The sequence below is a fragment of the Triticum aestivum genome, chromosome 3B (assembly GCF_018294505.1).
Source record: "Triticum aestivum cultivar Chinese Spring chromosome 3B, IWGSC CS RefSeq v2.1, whole genome shotgun sequence".
In the NCBI taxonomy this organism is placed as follows: Eukaryota; Viridiplantae; Streptophyta; class Magnoliopsida; order Poales; family Poaceae; genus Triticum; species Triticum aestivum.
Window position 1 is genome coordinate 577950901 of NC_057801.1, and position 16970 is coordinate 577967870.

General features: G+C 46.1%; 1 protein-coding gene across 2 annotated transcripts; it reads right to left on the reverse strand.

Annotated features, from left to right (window-relative positions):
* Positions 1–12574: 12574 nt before the first annotated feature.
* On the reverse strand, positions 12575–14813 carry LOC123065780 (transcription factor UNE12). 2 transcript variants are annotated; one of them, XM_044488997.1, is made up of 7 exons: positions 14450–14813; positions 13891–14359; positions 13688–13807; positions 13451–13516; positions 13241–13306; positions 13085–13141; positions 12575–13004 (listed from the first exon to the last, which is right to left on the reverse strand). In XM_044488997.1, the coding sequence occupies exons 1-7, from the start codon at positions 14689–14691 to the stop codon at positions 12852–12854; spliced, it is 1173 nt and encodes a 390-aa protein (XP_044344932.1). In that variant the 5' UTR covers positions 14692–14813; the 3' UTR covers positions 12575–12851. The 2 variants fall into 2 exon arrangements, with proteins under 2 accessions (XP_044344932.1, XP_044344933.1); XM_044488998.1 differs by having other exon boundaries at positions 12582–13004; positions 13688–13795; positions 14450–14810.
* Positions 14814–16970: the final 2157 nt, after the last annotated feature.

A 16970-nucleotide genomic window follows, 5' to 3' on the forward strand; every position in this document is an offset into this window, starting at 1 on the left:
AACCGTATTTACGGATTTCCGGGCTTCTCCGGTCTTCCGGGCTCCGGACGTCCGGCACGTCTCGGACGTCCGTATCCTGTGCATTGATCCGTGGCTTATATATTTCCAGTGGACGTCCGGTATGGTCTGGACGTCCGACCTGTCCTGTGCATTAAAGTGTCCCCAAACGGTCACTTTTGCATACCCACTATATATATACCTCTCCCCTCCACGGGATATGGTTGACCATTCACTTTGAGCTTTCCAAGAACACTCTTCACTCTCTCTCTCAATCACCTACATCAAATCCTAGATCCCCAAGTGATTTAGGAGTCTTTGGGAGAAGTTCTTCGATCAAGTGATAGATCCACTCCTCCCCTTTCTTTGCACCAAAGGAATTTGTGATCTGAGCAAGTCTTGAGCTTTTCCGCAATGTTCTTATTACTCTTGGAGGTTGGAGACTCCTAGGCGGTAGGAGTCTTTTGGAGAGGAATCAACCTTTGTGATTGCCCCCGGAAAGTTTGTAAGGGTTTGGAGATCACCCCAAGGTCTACCATTAGTGGTTGAGAAACGCCTCCGTGGTGTTGTCTCAAAGGGATAATAGGGTGAGCCTTCGTGGAGTTGGTGTGCCTTCGTGGTAACATCCACCTCTCTAACGGTGACTAGCTTCCCTCCAAGGAAGTGAACATCGACATACATCCTCGTCTCCCGGAGTTGCGGTTATTCCTAACCCTAACTCTCTACTTGTGGTTACTTGTCTCTTTGCACCTACTTACATCATATTAAGGTTGCTTACTTATGTGCTTGTGTTACTTGCTTAGTACTTAGTACTCACTTGCAATTGTTAGGCTTACCTTCAGATTCCGCATTATTGCCTAAAATTGCTAAGGAATAATTAAAATTTGTAATTGTACCTATTCACCCCCTCTAGGTCCATCTTGATCCTTTCAATTGGTATCAGAGCCTCGTGCTCTATTCTTGTGGCTTAACCGCCCTAGAGCGAGATGAACCCGGATGGGACTCCCCTGGTTGCAGATCTGATGGATAAAGGCGAGGCTTCTTTTGAAGTCAAGTCCTTTACATCTAAGGATCTGGAACGGGACCTTGCTAAGCAAAAAGAGGAGCATGAGGCTTTTCTTGAGGCCTTGGTCCAACTAAGATTAGCCACGTTGTCCACGGTGCTTGCACCCCTCTCGGGTGGTGCGACTTCGAGGCCAACTGTGCCTACTCCGTCACTTGGTCAACAACCTCCTAGCAATGAACACAACAGTGTTCCTTGGCTTTATGCAAGACCTCAGGTTGAGAAACCAAGATATAATCCTCAAGGCAAACCTCCTTTACTTAGTGCCACTTCCGATTTTGCTTTGTGGAGAGTTGCTATGCAGGATCATCTTCAACATGGAAACGATGAGATGCTGGAGATCTTGGAGTATGGCTATCATGTGGTTGATCCAAAGAACCCTACACCAAGAGAAATTTATGACAATAATCTCAATGACACTGCAATCATGTGTATAAGGAGAGGTATGGATGAAAAGCAAAGCAGACCGTTCATACACATCACAAGTGCCAAGGAACTATGGGAAAGTGTTATAAGATCCAAGACTGGCACCTCTGCCCTCAGGAGTGCTCAATATGAAATTGCCAAGGGGCAATTGCAAAAATTTTGTATGGAGAAAGGTGAAACCCCCAATCAACTCCATGAGCGTCTCATGACACTCACTGCTGACATTGAGTCATGTGAGTGTGACAAGACACAAGATGGATTCAACATGACTAAGCGATTCCTTGTGGATAAGTTGCTTCATGCTCTTGCCCCATATCACCATCAAATGGTGTGGGACATAAGACAACACCATACCTTCAAGGAAATGACTACAGATGACATCATATCCACCTTCCAACTATTTGAAGAGTCAAAGGCTAATGCGAAAAAACATCTTGCCATGCATGGTACCCCATCATCAAAGATCAATCTTGCATTGAAGGCCAAGCTTGTATGTGAAGATGAGCAAAGTGAAGAAGAAGAAGGAGAAGATGGTGATGAGATTGAATCTGATGAGGGTCCTTCATATGAAGACATGGCTCTCTTTGTCAAGAAGTTTAGCGCGGGAAAATTCAAGGGAAGATTTCAAAAGAAGAAAGTAAGAAAATGCTACAACTGTGAGGAAACCAACTACTTCTCAAATGAGTGCCCTTATGAGAAGAAAGAAGACAAACCAAGGTTTCCCAAGACCCTTCCTAAGAAGAAGTTGCCAAATCCTTTGAACTCCAAGCTCAAGAAGAGAGATGGGAAAGCAATGGTTGCTCAAGAAGAATCCGATCCGGATGATGTTAGTGGTGTTGCTGGAGTTGCTCAAGACTCTTAAAACACTTTGAGGTTAGTAAACAGGAGTGGTGATGTGGTCACCTACAACTACATGAAGGATTACAAGGGCAACACTCACAACTGTCTAATGGCAAAGGCAGTGGTAGAAGATGGAGAGGACCAAAGCTCTCTTGACAAGGTCAAGGTAACTCCACGATCAAATCCTCCTCTTTTCACTCCTTCTACTCCTAGTGATGAGTATCTTGATGCGGAGGATAGCTATGAGGATGATGATCTAGATGATCCTATGCTTGCTAAACTTAATAAGTTCATGTGTTCCCTCAAAGGAAAGAAGCTCACTATGTTTCGCATGCTTATGGAGATGGTGAGTAAGCACACCATCACCATTAAGGAAATCTAAACCCTCGTCACCGAGGAAAAGGAAAAATGTGAAATCCTTGAGCGGAAAGTCCAATATGAGGAAGCACGAAATGATGAACTATGCTTAAAAATTGGTGCAAATATTGATGTTCATACTAATGATCTTGCCTCCTTGAAAAAGGCTATTGACTCTTGCGAAGAGTTGATGAATGATAAAAGTAAGCTTGTTAAGTCTCATGCTTCTCTCTCTAAGGATTGTGAGCTTCTATCCGTGTCTCTCAGGACTAAGGAAGGAGAGCTCACCGTTCTTACAAAGAGTTTTGAAACGCTCAAACTTACTTATCTTGAAACTCTAGCCAAGGCTTACTCTTCTCCTATTATCAATGTTGATGCTTGTACTACTAACTCTAGTAGTGATCTAGCATCTATTCTTGAGGAAAATCGCTTTCTCAAGGCTCAAATCGAGAAAGGTCTCATGACATGTGCTCAAGGGCAAAAGAATCTTGATGAGATATTGAGTCAACACAATGAGGTGTTTGCCAAAGAGGGACTTGGGTTTGACCCAAGCACAAGCAAGAAGAAGACGTCCTCTCAAAAGTGCACAACCCCTCTAAAGGAAACATTTGTACGAGAAGGGCACAAGGAGAAAGGTAAGGTTGTGAGTGGGAAGGCCACAAGGGGCATGCCCACTCTCAACAAGCCTAAAGAGTTCATGCCTCCATCCTATGTACTTCGTAAGACCAAGGATGGAGAAGTTTATGCAAAATTTGTTGGTCCTCGAAATGCATTCGTTCTATGCTATTTGGGTCCCTAAGACCCTTGTGACTAACTTGAGAGGTCCCATTGCAAAATGGGTGCCTCTAACCAAGTCTTAATTGTGTGTAGGTTGACTTCTCCGGTGGAGTGAAATGGGTGATTGATAGTGGATGTACAAATCACATGACCGGAGATAGCAAATTGCTCTATGATTTCATGGAAGCTATTCAACCTTTCATGAGCATTATGTTTGGTGGAGGTTCAAAAGGACAGGTACTCGGGTTGGGCAAGGTGGCTATCACAAATGACATGTCTCTTGCAAATGTCATGCTTGTCCAATCCCTTAAATACCATTTACTTTCTGTTCGCCAATTGACTTCTGTTGGTTATGATACACTCTTTGGACTAATGGATGTGAAAGTCTTTAAGAGAGATACTCTTGAAGTGGCCTTTGTTGGAGAGTAGGATGGCAACCTTTACACGATTGATTCTCGAAAGAGAGCACATTCCATGCAACTTGTCTAATGGCCAAGGCCAACAAGGGGTGGCTATGGCATCGCCGGCTAGCCCATGTCGGCATGAGAAATCTTCAAGATCTCTTAAAAGGAAATCACATCCTTGGACTAACCAATGTCTCTTTTGAGAAAGATCATGTGTGTAGTGCATACATAGCCGGGAAGCAACATCAATCAAAGCACCCACCCAAGAACATTGTGTCTACTTCAAGGCCCCTGGAGCTCCTTCATGTGGATCTCTTTGGGCCTCCTTCATGGGATAGTCTTGGTGGGAAAAAGTATAGACTTGTCATTGTTGATGATTACTCAAGATATACATGGGTGTTCTTCCTCAAGTCCAAGGACGAGATAAAGATCACCTTCATTGATTTTGCCAAGCAAGCACAACGGAAATTTGACAAAGAAATCTTAGCAATAAGAAGTGACAATGGCTCTGAATTGAAGAACTATACCTTGGAAGAATTCCTAAGTGATGAAGGGATTGAGCATCAATACTCAGCTCCATACACTCCTCAGCAAAATGGTGTAGCCGAAAGGAAAAACCGTACACTTGTAGAGATGGCAAGATCCACGTTGGATGAATACAAGTCACCACATAGTTTTTGGGCCGAAGCTGTCAACACCGCATGCCATGCATCAAACCGGCTCTTCCTCCGCACTATATTGGAAAGGACTCCATACGAGCTTCTAACTGGGAACAAGCCAAATGTCAAGTACTTTCGTGTATTTGGGTGCAAATGTTTCATCCTCAACAAAAGAGAACGGTTAGGAAAATTTCAATCCAAAACGATTGAAGGCATATTTGTTGGCTATGGATCAAACTCTCACGGCTATAGAGTCTACAACAAATCCAGTGGATGTGTTGTAGAAACTTGTGACATGGTGTTTGATGAATTTAATGGCTCCCATGGGGAGCAAGTTGATCTAAGTGATGCAGGTGAAGAAGATTCCTCTCAAGATATTTTGACCATGGGTGTTGGTGCACTTCTTCCTATGGAACAAGAATCTCATGATGATGCAGAAGAAGATGGAAGTCTCACACATCATCAAACTACTTCAACCCCCATACCTTCACAAGTTCCTATTGCTCAACCAATGCCCTTAGCCCAAGTAGAAGAAGATGATCAAGTTTCTCTTCATGATAATCTTCAAGAACAAGATCATCATCAAGGGCAAGAACAAGAAAGTCCAATCATTGATGATGAACCTCAACAAATGCAATATGAGCAAGAAGATCTTCCTCCACACATTAATGATCCATATGTTGAGGACATGGATGATGGACATGAAGTTGAACCTCGTGAAACCCTTACCTCCATCATGCCTCGAGTGGCCGGTTGTGTTGATGTTGACAAAATTCTCACCGGCAAATCGGAAGGTAGAGTCACTCGTAAACATTTGACAAACTTTTGTGCTCACTTCTCGTTTGTGTCCAGTGTTGAGACCCTCAAGGTACAAGATGCATTGATGGACAACGACTGGCTCGTTGCTATGCAAGAAGAGTTGAACAGTTTTGAACGCAACAAAGTGTGGTCATTAGTCAAGAGGCCACCTACCGAGCACAACGTCATTGGAACAAAATGGATTTTCAAGAACAAACAAGATGAGAATGGTGTAATCATCCGCAACAAGGCAAGGTTAGTGGCACAAGGGTACTCACAAGTTGAAGGTTTGGACTTTGGTGAGACCTTTGCCCCCGTTGCCCGTCTTGAATCCATTCACATCTTACTTGCTTATGCCGCTTTCAATGGCTTTACAATACATCAAATGGATGTGAAGAGTGCTTTCCTTAACGGTCCTCTACAAGAAGAAGTATATGTGTCACAACCACCTGGGTTCGTTGATCCCGATCACAAAGACTATGTGTACAAACTTCATAAGGCTTTGTATGGCCTCAAACAAGCACCTCGTGCTTGGTATGATCATTTAAAGAAGTTTCTACTCGATGATGGTTTTGTGAGAGGGGTGATCGATCCCACTCTTTTTACTAAGAGGGATAAGGGTGATTTGATCTTATGCCAAATCTATGTAGATGATATCATTTTTGGTTCTCCTAACATTCATTTGTGCAAGAAGTTTGCGGCTTCAATGACCAAGAATTTTGAAATGTCACTCAATGCGGATTTGAAGTTCTTCCTCGGATTTCAAATTCAACAATTTCAAGAAGGAATTTTCTTGTCTCAAGCAAAATACCTCAAGGGATATCCTAGAGAAGTTTGGTATGTCTGATGCTAGTCCATGCAAGACACCCATGCCAACCAAAATAACACTCAACTCACTGAAGACACAAACGGTATCCCCTTCGACCCATCTAAATACCGCTCTATGATTGGTTCATTGCTTTATCTTTGTGCATCTAGACCAGACATCATGTTTAGTGTATGCATGTGTGCTAGATTTCAAGCTTCCCCTAGGGAAAGTCATCCTAAGGCGGTTAAGCATATTCTTAGATACCTTGTTCACACCCCAAAGTTGGGTCTATGGTACCCCAATGATGCTAAGTTTGATCTCATTGGGTACACGGATGCGAATTGGGCTGGAGACAAAGCTGATCGTAAGTCCACATCCGGTGCATGTCAGTTTCTTGGACGCTCCTTGGTAAGTTGGTCATCGAAGAAACAAAATTGTATTGCCCTCTCTACCGCAGAAGCTGAATACATTGCTGCTGTCAGTTGTGCAACTCAGTTATTATGGATGAGGCAAACTTTGAAGGATTACGGTATCACCTATAGACATGTGCCTCTTCTATGTGATAATGATAGTGCCATCAACATTGCTGAGAACCCCAAGGATCATCTCTGCACCAAGCACATTGATATTAGGTATCACTTCTTGAGAGATCATGTTGAGAAGGGTGATATTCACATTGATCACATTGGTACAGATTTGCAACTGGCAGATATTTTCACCAAACCATTGGATGAAGCAAGGTTTTGTCGACTTAGGCGTGAACTTGATATCTTGGAGCTTGACAATATTATGTGAAATCTAGTACCCATTCATGCATAAAATTAATGTCCTGTCTTGATGTAGGCATATATGTAGGGGGAGACACTCAACTCATGATTATCCTCATCCTATGAAATGCATAAACCGAACAAACACTCTCAAAGCTACCATAACATCTAACTATGGTGCTTTCCATGATGGAGTAGTGATTATGCACTCAAAGTTCAAATCTTTCCGTGTCATGTCACGTATACTCATACATGGTGGCAGTAGCCACCACTCGTATCATTAGAACAATATTAGAGTGATATATGATTATTATTGATTGGGATAGGGTACTAGTTACTTAATAAGAAATTCTTACTATGAACGGTATACATCATCTCCTCATCATGATCAGTAGCTCATATAACTGCACCTCGTCCTCTCTCCAATTCTGGCGCCAGACGTTCGTGGATTACCGGACGTCTGAGCGTTTCTCAAACCCCGGACATCCGTAGACCTCCGGACGTCCATTAAATCTTCTCTGTTGAACTCTGCCCGGTCGTTCGGCCTATCCGGACATCCGTAAAATCTTCTCTGTTGAACTCTGCCCAGTCGTCCGGCCTATCCGGACGTCCGTAAAATCCTCTCTGATCTCCTTCCCTGGCCCAGGCGCCGGACGTCCGAGGTCTCACGATCGTCCGTAAAATCCTCTCTATTATACTTCTTTTTCCTGGCCCAGGTGTCGGTCGTCCGGACCTTTATTCGACATCGGTCGTCCGTACGCTCCAGTCGTCCGGTCATTTTCACAGGCTCCTATATATAGCACGGGGTAGGTTTTTGGGTCAATTACCCTAATCCACTTGCCCACCACCGCCGCCGCTCCTGTCCTCTGCTCCCCACCGCCGCCGCTCCTGTTCCATGGCTCCTCGCTGCGGCCACATGCCACCGTGCCCCTCACCGGGGCCGCTCTCTGCTCGGGTTCCACGACGTGGCCACGCCCCTCGCCGCGGTTTCCTCTGTCCGTCTCTGTCTCCGCTCAAGCTTCAGTGGCCGTACCTGATTCGCTCTGGTCGCCAACTTCCTCCGTGTTCCTCACTCCAAGGTAGGCCCTATCTTCTCTCCCTCATGCATCGATTCCTCGATCTATGGTGGGGTGTTGATTTGTGTCTTCCTTCTCCCCTAGGTCGTGATGCCTAAGACCAAGAACTCCGCACGCAAGCAAGTCACCGGTGGGCCGGCTCATTCGTATCGTCGTGGTGGCTCCGATGACTCACAGGAGCGGGCTCGTCCTCGGAAGCATGCCGCCCGTCCTCACAACTCGTCTAGCAACTCCTACTCGGAGGGATCGGACTTTGAGGATGAACTTGAGGAGGTGGAACCGGCCCCGTTTGTTGGTGTTTGCGTTTCTGCACCCAAGCCGGGAACTCGTCGTCCCACTTTCCAGCCTCCTCCTCCTCCGGTGCAACCCCACGGTGATGCTCGTCATATCTCGCTTGAGCCCCCTTTACCACTAAGCCGCCATGTTAAGCAGTTCAACGAGGTTCCCGCCGGAACTTATCTTAAGTTGCATCGCGATGTTGATCACTTTACTGTTGTTAGGGATTCTCAGGATAGTCATTTTTGCGCTAATGTTCAAGCCGACATCTTTACCACTATTGTCATTCCTAAAGGCTTGTCTCTCCATGTCTGCATTGACCTAGAGCATATTCGCACTCATCCGGAAAAATATCCGGGGGCTATTGAGCTCATTGAGTCATCTAATCTTGCTGCTCCATTTGCATTTCAACATGACTTTAACCAAGCTGCCATTCATAAATTCTATGCCACATGCTTTTTCATCCTAATAACACTGTCACTTGGATGACTTCCGACGCTGTGCTCACAACATCTTATGCTCAATTTGTTAATGCCCTTGGGTTTCCTGACACCAGGTTCAAAATCCACAAGGATGACCCCAACCATAGGCCCAAGGGCATTGAGGTCTGTGCGAATCTTATCAAACCGATACCCACTTTGAATAACATAGAGAAACAAAAAGGTCTGAACCAAGTTTCCATTTGGCGCTCCCCCTTTTACATCATCTATTAGTGTGTCATCCGCACCATCTATCCCAAGATGGGTGACAAAGGCTCTTTCAGTAGCTATTGCATTGATCTCATGCGTCGCCTCTTTGCATCCCCAAAAGGGAAGATAAATGTTCCACACTTTCTATGGCATGAGATCCGCCTCGCTAGCCTTCAGCACAAGCGGGCCTTTCCTCATGCCCCCTTCCTTCAGGCTTTTATCGAGAGTGTCACTTCTTTTCCCATTGTCCGCACTCACGTGCATGAGCGATGGGTCATTCCAGCTCACATGGCGGATGATTATGTTCCTCCTAATGCTCCTGCTCGTCGCACCGCAGCTAGTGTTCCATCTCATACTGCCCGTTCTCCTTCCAGTTCTGCACCCTTTGGGCGCATGGCTCGCTTTCTTGGGAAGGCTCACTCTGCAATGATGAAGATGTTCACCTTTCATTGATCCCAACATCACGATGTTGTCACTCGCATGGTCACTTCCAAGAACGCTCTGAAGGCTCGTTTGAGAGACTCCAGAGTGTATGATGTGAGTGACGATGAACGCCTTCCTGCCGAGCCTCCTTCTGATTTTGGTTTCCCCTCGGGTCCTGAGTGGGCTGATTTCTTCGACGAGGCGGGTGGCAGTGGTGCTCATGATGATGATGATGAGGATGATCTCTGATGCTGTTATGTTCCCCCCTTGTTTTCTTAATTTTTGGATATTTGATGCCAAGGGGGAGTAGGCTCCTATGCATGTAATCGAACTCATTGCTATGATTGTGGATTAGCTTGTATCGAACTTATGTATGAGATTGTCGAAACTTATGTTCTATGATATGAGTTATGAGTTTACTTCTTGAGTATCTTGTGTATGAGATTTAGTTGCATTGGTATCATTTTGAGGGGCAGCCCTCTTCATGTTTAGTCTCTATGGTATCATATTGAGGGGGAGCTCGTTTCTTGCTTATTCTTCCTTGCTTATTCTTGATTATTGAGCTCCACAACAAATCCTTTCGATTATTATTTTTTTGTGTGTGCATATATGTTGTCATCAACTACCAAAAAGGGGGAGATTGAAAGTGCAATCATGCCCTTAATCATATTTTGATGGTGATGACAACATGTATGTTAGGGACTAATCATGTTTATCAAGTATATCTCAGGATTATGTCCCAAAGACCATGTGTGTGGATCATGACTGGGACGATATGCATATAACTCAAGAATGGAGATACAAGACATTGACTTTGTTTACGGTTTGTTCTTGAGTATAGGGATCCCGCACTATTAAGAGGGGATCGTTGGATCTAGTTAAAGACTTGGTCAAAACCCACAACTCCTATTCTTTCTCTCCGAACGTCCGATCTCTCTCAGCTGTCCGGACGTCCGGCTCCCTCCGGTCGTCCGGTGTTCCTTTACAGAATGATATTTACGGATTTCCGGAACTCTCCGGACGTCCGACCTTCGGATGTCCGGCAGGTCTCGGACGTCCGACACTTTCACCACAGAACCGTATTTATGGATTTCCGGGCTTCTCCGGTCTTCCGGGCTCCGGACGTCCGACACGTCTCGGACGTCCGTATCCTGTGCACTGATCTGTGGCTTATATATTTCCAGTGGCCGGACGATCGATAAGTATCGGACGTCCGGACTCATTTGTGCCACCGGACGTCCGGTATGGTCCGGACGTCTGACCTGTCCTGTGCATTAAAGTGTCCCCAAACGGTCACTTTTGCATACCCACTATATATATACCTCTCCCCTCCACGGGATATGGTTGACCATTCACTTTGAGCTTGCCAATAACACTCTTCACTCTCTCTCTCAATCACCTACATCAAATCCTAGACCCCCAAGTGATTTAGGAGTCTTTGAGAGAAGTTCTCCGATCAAGTGATGATCCACTCCTTCCCTTTCTTTGCACCAAAGGAATTTGTGATTTGACCAAGTCTTGAGCTTTTCCCCAACGTTCTTATTACTCTTGGAGGTTGGAGACTCCTAGGCGGTAGGAGTCTTTCGGAGAGGAATCAACCTTTGTGATTACCCCCGGAAAGTTTATAAGGGTTTGGGGATCACCCCAAGGTCTACCATTAGTGGTTGAGAAACGCCTCCGTGATGTTGTCTCAAAGGGAGAACAGGGTGAGCCTGCGTGGCGTTGGTGTGCCTTCGTGGTAACATCCACCTCTCTAACGGTGACTAGCTTCCCTCCAAGGAAGTGAACATCGGCATACATCCTCGTCTCCCGGAGTTGTGGTTATTCCTAACCCTAACTCTCTACTTGTGGTTACTTGTCTCTTTGCACTTACTTACATCATATTGAGGTTGCTTACTTATGTGCTTGTGTTACTTGCTTAGTACTTAGTACTCACTTGCAATTGTTAAGCTCACCTTCATATTCCACATTATTGCCTAAAATTGCTAAGGAATAATAAAAATTTGTAATTGTACCTATTCACCCCCACTCTAGGTCCATCCCGATCCTTTCAGCCCGCCACTAATAGGTTCCCCTTAAGATTTTGGCTGCTAGGGGGACTTCCCAAAATCCCCCAACCCCCGGTTCTCTCCAACTCCCTAGCAGCGTGCCTAGATATCTCTCTTGCCGCCTGTCCTCACCGACTTTGACTCCTTGCCCCGCTCCCTTCGCGCTTGTTGACCATCGCCGCCCTCCCCCACTGTCGTGGTAAGCCTCAAACCACTCTATCTCTACTCCCCCTTCTCCTCACCTCAACCAAGCGCTGCCGGTTGCAGGGCGCCGCTGAAAGGATCAAGATGGGCCTACGGGAGTGAATAGGTACAATTAAAATTTTAATATAAAGATGAGCCTAAACAATTGCTAAGGTGGTATACTCAGTGTGATAAGGTGACCACAGTGATATATATGGTGATTAAGCAACACAATATGATACATCAAGTGCTAGGTCAAATGACCAAAGTAAACCAAAACTAGAGAGCGAGGGTTAGGGATAACCGAAACTTCTAAGAAGATGATGCATCCCAGTGTTCACATCCTGGGAGGGAGGCTAGTCACTATTGGAGGATGGGTGTTAGCACGAAGACACATGAACACCACAAAGGCTCACCCTATTCTCCTTGAGATATCACAATGAATGCAATTCTCAACCACTAGAGTCTGGGCGGGGAGAGGTACGTAGGGTGGCCATCCCCAATGTTGGCAAGGTAAGAGGAGGTATCAGTGGCTCTCGAGGGGGAACCCTAGTTTTCCATGGGTCACATGCAAGTGCCCAGGCCCCAGGGAGCGAATTGTTTTTTCTCCAATAGCCAATAAGCAATAAAATCAAGACTTAATAGTAATCCAAGGCGCATATTGATTTATTTGTTCTTAAGTTTATATAGGAAGTTCTACGATATATGATTATATTACTTATAGTTCCTTAGAATATCTTTCTATCCATAGAGGGCCCTTTGTCATCCTTAAGTAACATAACCCCTCCTTTCGAATTCCATGCTTCGACTGTCATACACAACACACAAATATATGTAGATAAAAAACTAACGGTAGCATTATTCCTTTCCATTTAGTTGTGTATATACATGAGTATAATTGCTCGATAGTTGTCAGTCTCAAATCATTTGGCACTGACCGAACATTTTTATATTTACGTTAGCCTGTCTTTTAAGGCTCAGCCTCATAATTATATCATAGCTCCCCTTGTGGCCTTTCCAAATGTCTTTTGGTTGCTTCATATTGCTTATATGATTATCTCTTTGCTTTTTCTTCACAGGCTAGCTACTAATATTATGTTTGATGATCACCGTTTACATACATATTATCTTAGTACTAGCAACATGTGGCTTTGCTTTGCTTTGCTTTAGCCTCAGCACTGTGTTTGTTTGTAATCTGGACATGTACAGATTGCTTAGCACGTGTACATGCTGAAAGCTAATTAAAACTACCTTATATGTCTACCTAAACGTGCCTCCAAATGTTGGGTACCAGAATTCCGGCACCGTCTCGCTCGCAACCGTGTACGTCGTTGCTACCGGCACAAGGCACAGGCCGCGGCTTCGGAGGTCCTTCTTCGGCTCGCCACCGTCGTCCTTCGCATTCTCGGAACCCTACCAAGCAAAATTGCATCAAGAGCCAAGCATTCACGAAAACATAAGATGGAAAATTTGATATAAACTCAGTTTCTTACCTTCTGCTGGAACTGCTGCAACGGGTTCACATTCTTCAAGTACGGGTAGGTCAGAGACTGCAGTGAGTTCAGTGTTAAACAAATTATAAGCGATGTTCCGGAATGGACAAGAAATGTCGACGCAGCAAGGGAAGGCATGTGATTTCGGACACTCACCGCAACTTGGTCATGGAGGAACTTGATGTATTCGTTGGCCTCGTGAAGAACCGATGCGGTATCGGTCTAAAGTGCGAGGACACCAGCGATAAGTTAGGTCATTATCGATCTCAGACGGGTTAAGTAGAAGAGCACTTGTTCTCTCCGATAATTGGAACGGTGGTGAGGAAAGATAGGGAGTTGATTCAGAGCAGAAAGAAGAACTCATACCTTTCCAAAAGGCGAGACTAGTTGCTGGAGCGCAGTGATTCTGTCCCCTAGCTTCTCTTTCCTCACCTGCAGCTCCAAAGCACAGCACAAAAGAAATTTTTATGCAATCCAAAAGTCATCGTCCATCGATGCTCGCAAAAGGAAAACACCAGCCATCGATCGAAGCAACAAAAAGTTGCCCTGAAATGCAGAAAGATCACAAGATCTAGAAATTTAATCGGATCGATCACGCCGCACCTTAAACGTGGGCAACGGCGATGGTGCCTCGATCCGTGGCCTTTTCGCCGCGGCAGGTGAGTCAGGCTCGCTTCTCCTCGCCGGTGGTGAGCACGCGTGCTCGGCAGACTGCAGGAGAAACTGAGGTTATGCATATCTAAACGAAACCCTAGCTGTATGGCCTCTGGTAGTAAAACACTAATATTTTCCATGTGGTTAATTACCTTCGCCATGAGGGAATTGGAGCTAGAGCTGTAGCTGGTCTTGGGTTGTAGGGCTTGCAAGAGAAGCTGCGACGAGAGAGGGGCGCCGCCGAAAGGCATGTAGCTGCCGGACCCGGACAAGTACTGCAGTTGGGCGCCACCGCCTAGCATCTGCGTAGCCGCTTGATTTAACTGCATCCCCGCCGTGCCGTCGTAGCTGGTGGATGACTGGCATTCCCCCAACACCGAAACGTTGTGCGACGCCCCGGTGGTGTCGAACATGCCTTGCAGTGGCGCCGTGCCGTACGGAGACGAGGCTGCAGGCACCTGGTCGAGCAAGCTGAAGCTGTGGCTCATGTCCCTGAACGGATTGCTCATCACGGCCTCGTCGACGGCCGGCTGATGAGGTCGAAATAATGGCCTCGTCGTCATTGACGCAGGCATGTCGTCTTGAAGCACGGCTTGGAAGCTAGCGTCGCTTCTCCCGCTCCTAATTAATAATCGATCACAGAAGGGCGTTAGTCCTCCGCACAGGCAGCTAGAAGAAAGAATGAAAGATTGAAGATGGAAGGCAACTTACAAGAAGGCGTGCGTCCAGTCCATGTGTACATCACCAAGCGAGGAAGCGGCATCGGATGAAGGCGGATGAGTGATAGTACTGCTGCTCCTGTGGGGGTCCTGGAAGGTTATTGAGCTCGTCGACTCCGCGGCCGGGGACGTCCAGCCGCATGTGGCTGCGTGACCCGTGTCCATGAGTGGCGCGGCCGAGCACGCCGACGTCCCGTGGCTCCTCTGTGAACCACTCCACCACTCGTCGGCCATGGAGATGAAGGGATCTTGATGCGGTTTGAGGTGTAGAAGTAGGTTGGAATGGATGGAACGGGGGAGAAAGAGAGAGGGGAATCTGAGTATATATGAAGGGTACAGTGTGGTATGGGCTGTAGCATCAAAGCTAGTGGACTTGTGTGAGGGAGGCTGACCATTGGAAGGGGACAAAGAGGGTCGCTTAATAGTCATCAGGGTCTAACCTTTCCTTAGTAGGAGTATTATTTTAGTTCCATGTGTGTTGAGAAGAATTTATTGAATTGTTCAATTATGCTAGGCAACTCTGGAAGCTATTTTATAGGAGAGTGATTTTTCTACGCCCCAGCACGGTGCACCCAAGCAAGAAATATAGTGAAACATTTTAAAAAAATCTGAAACTTTGTGAGAATGATCATCAACAAATGTTATGGGTGCTTGCAAAGTTTGGTGGTCAAATAACATTCGAGGAGCTCCGTACAAAAAAGACAAAATCACTGAAAATTAGTCAAAATATAAATGCACTGTTTGAGCAGATTTTGTAATTTTGTCTTTTTCGTACGGAGCTCCTCGTATGTTATTTGAGCACCAAACTTTACAAGCACTTATAACATTTGCTGTTTATCATTCCCACAAAGTTTCAATTTTTTTTTGAAATATTTTGCTATATTTTCTTGCAGAGAGATATGACTTTGATGGCTTGAAACCGATGTCAGTAGATCTACGTAATTCTTCATTTCACATAGCACCCAAATATATGTGGCATAAGGCGGTGGACTTGCCTCCACATACCTCTAGGTCTTCCAAGATTATGACATCTCACTTGTTCGGTAAGGTTACGACTCCTTAGGAAACCAGGACACACCTATGATAGTTTGCCGACCAAGTATCCCTTAGAGCAACTCTAGCCGATCCCCTGTAATTGGTTAGAGGAGCAAATAGGCGCCTAACCATACTTAGCCGAACTCCCAAACGGTTAGTGGAGTAAATATTATCCTCCTCCGGCCCAAAAGTTGCGCCAAACCTCCTAAATATACACAACCTCAACCGCACCTAGTGAAAATTTCATCCCTCCCTCTCTCGCCCGAGCGGCCACCCCTTCCCGTCATTGCCGCCCTTAGTCATTGGATTCACCGCCAATGCCCCCGATTTCGGCTGGAATGGATAGCCAAAACCCGTCAGCCACCCCACGGGCCACCACCGCCGGCGCTTCTTCGCTGAAAACAACCCCCGCGCCGTCTCTCGCACCCAAAAAACAGGCTATGCACCAAAAATCCCATTTGATCCACCTCACCGAAAACCACCACTGGCAACTTGGCCGGTGGCAAGTCCACTACGTCTCTGCGACGGCAGGTCGCCCTCTCGCTGCTTGTACCGTTGGCAAGCGGGGAAGGAAATTGACGGCCGCCACGCCGGCACTCGCCGAGGAGGCGGCGAAGAAGAAGGCTAAGAGTGCCACTCCTCTGGTGCCTCATCCTTGTCCGGCTCCTCCACCCCTACGACCACTGCTCCGGAGCGTCCGGCCACCGCTGCTGGCTACAAGCGCCGTGGCCGCCAAGTGGTCGATGAAATGCCTTCATGGTAAAGGAAATTGCATTTTTCATTTCGGCCGGTGCATTGCGTGGTGATTGCTTGTGGCTGTAGGTTGATGGAGTTTGTTGTTGTTTGTCATAGTGCGGTGATGAGCGTGGCTGAATTCTTGTCATCTTTGGAGACGTCATATATGCTTGGGCTTGAAGATCTCAATTACGACTCGGTGTTCGATCATCAATTTGGCAAAGAGGTGGCCAAGACTGAGGAGGAAGAATTACCGAGACCTAAGAGGAGGCTGAGATCGAGGATGATATAATGTGCAATTGTTTGAAGTTCATGCGGCTAGGCTAAAAGAACTGCTAAGAAAAATTAGGTCCGGCCACCGTTTACTCCTCTAACGGATAGGGGATCGGTTAGAGTTACTCTTAGCCCATGCATATGTAGGCATATATGACCCAAAATATGGTATACATAGCACATGGATACGATAGCACAAGTTTCTTTCAACAGTCTCCAAGGGCACCATACCACGTAGCACAATCGCAAAATCCTGCCTACTGTCGTATATCCATGAGGCTTGTCTCATCTAGGTTGCAAAGCTGCGGAGAGAGCTGTGAAGGAGATGGAGATGGGGCGGAGGGGGCTATGTTTCGCCCGAGCCAACCCGAAGAGTGACGGGGACCTCGATTTCCTAAGAATATAAGATTAACAAGGGATGATGATTTTTTTTGCATGATACAAGGGATGAGGATTTGTGGCACACAGGT

Bases quoted from the DNA above. Each gene is read 5' to 3' on its own strand.
- LOC123065780 (XM_044488997.1), bottom strand. From the start codon at position 14,691: ATGGCCGACGAGTGGTGGAGTGGTTCACAGAGGAGCCACGGGACGTCG. The intron at 14,360-14,449 runs GTAAGTTGCCTT...ATTATTAATTAG, and splicing joins GACTGGACGCACGCCTTCTT to GAGCGGGAGAAGCGACGCTA. The intron at 13,005-13,084 runs GTAAGAAACTGA...TTTGCTTGGTAG, and splicing joins TGCAGCAGTTCCAGCAGAAG to GGTTCCGAGAATGCGAAGGA.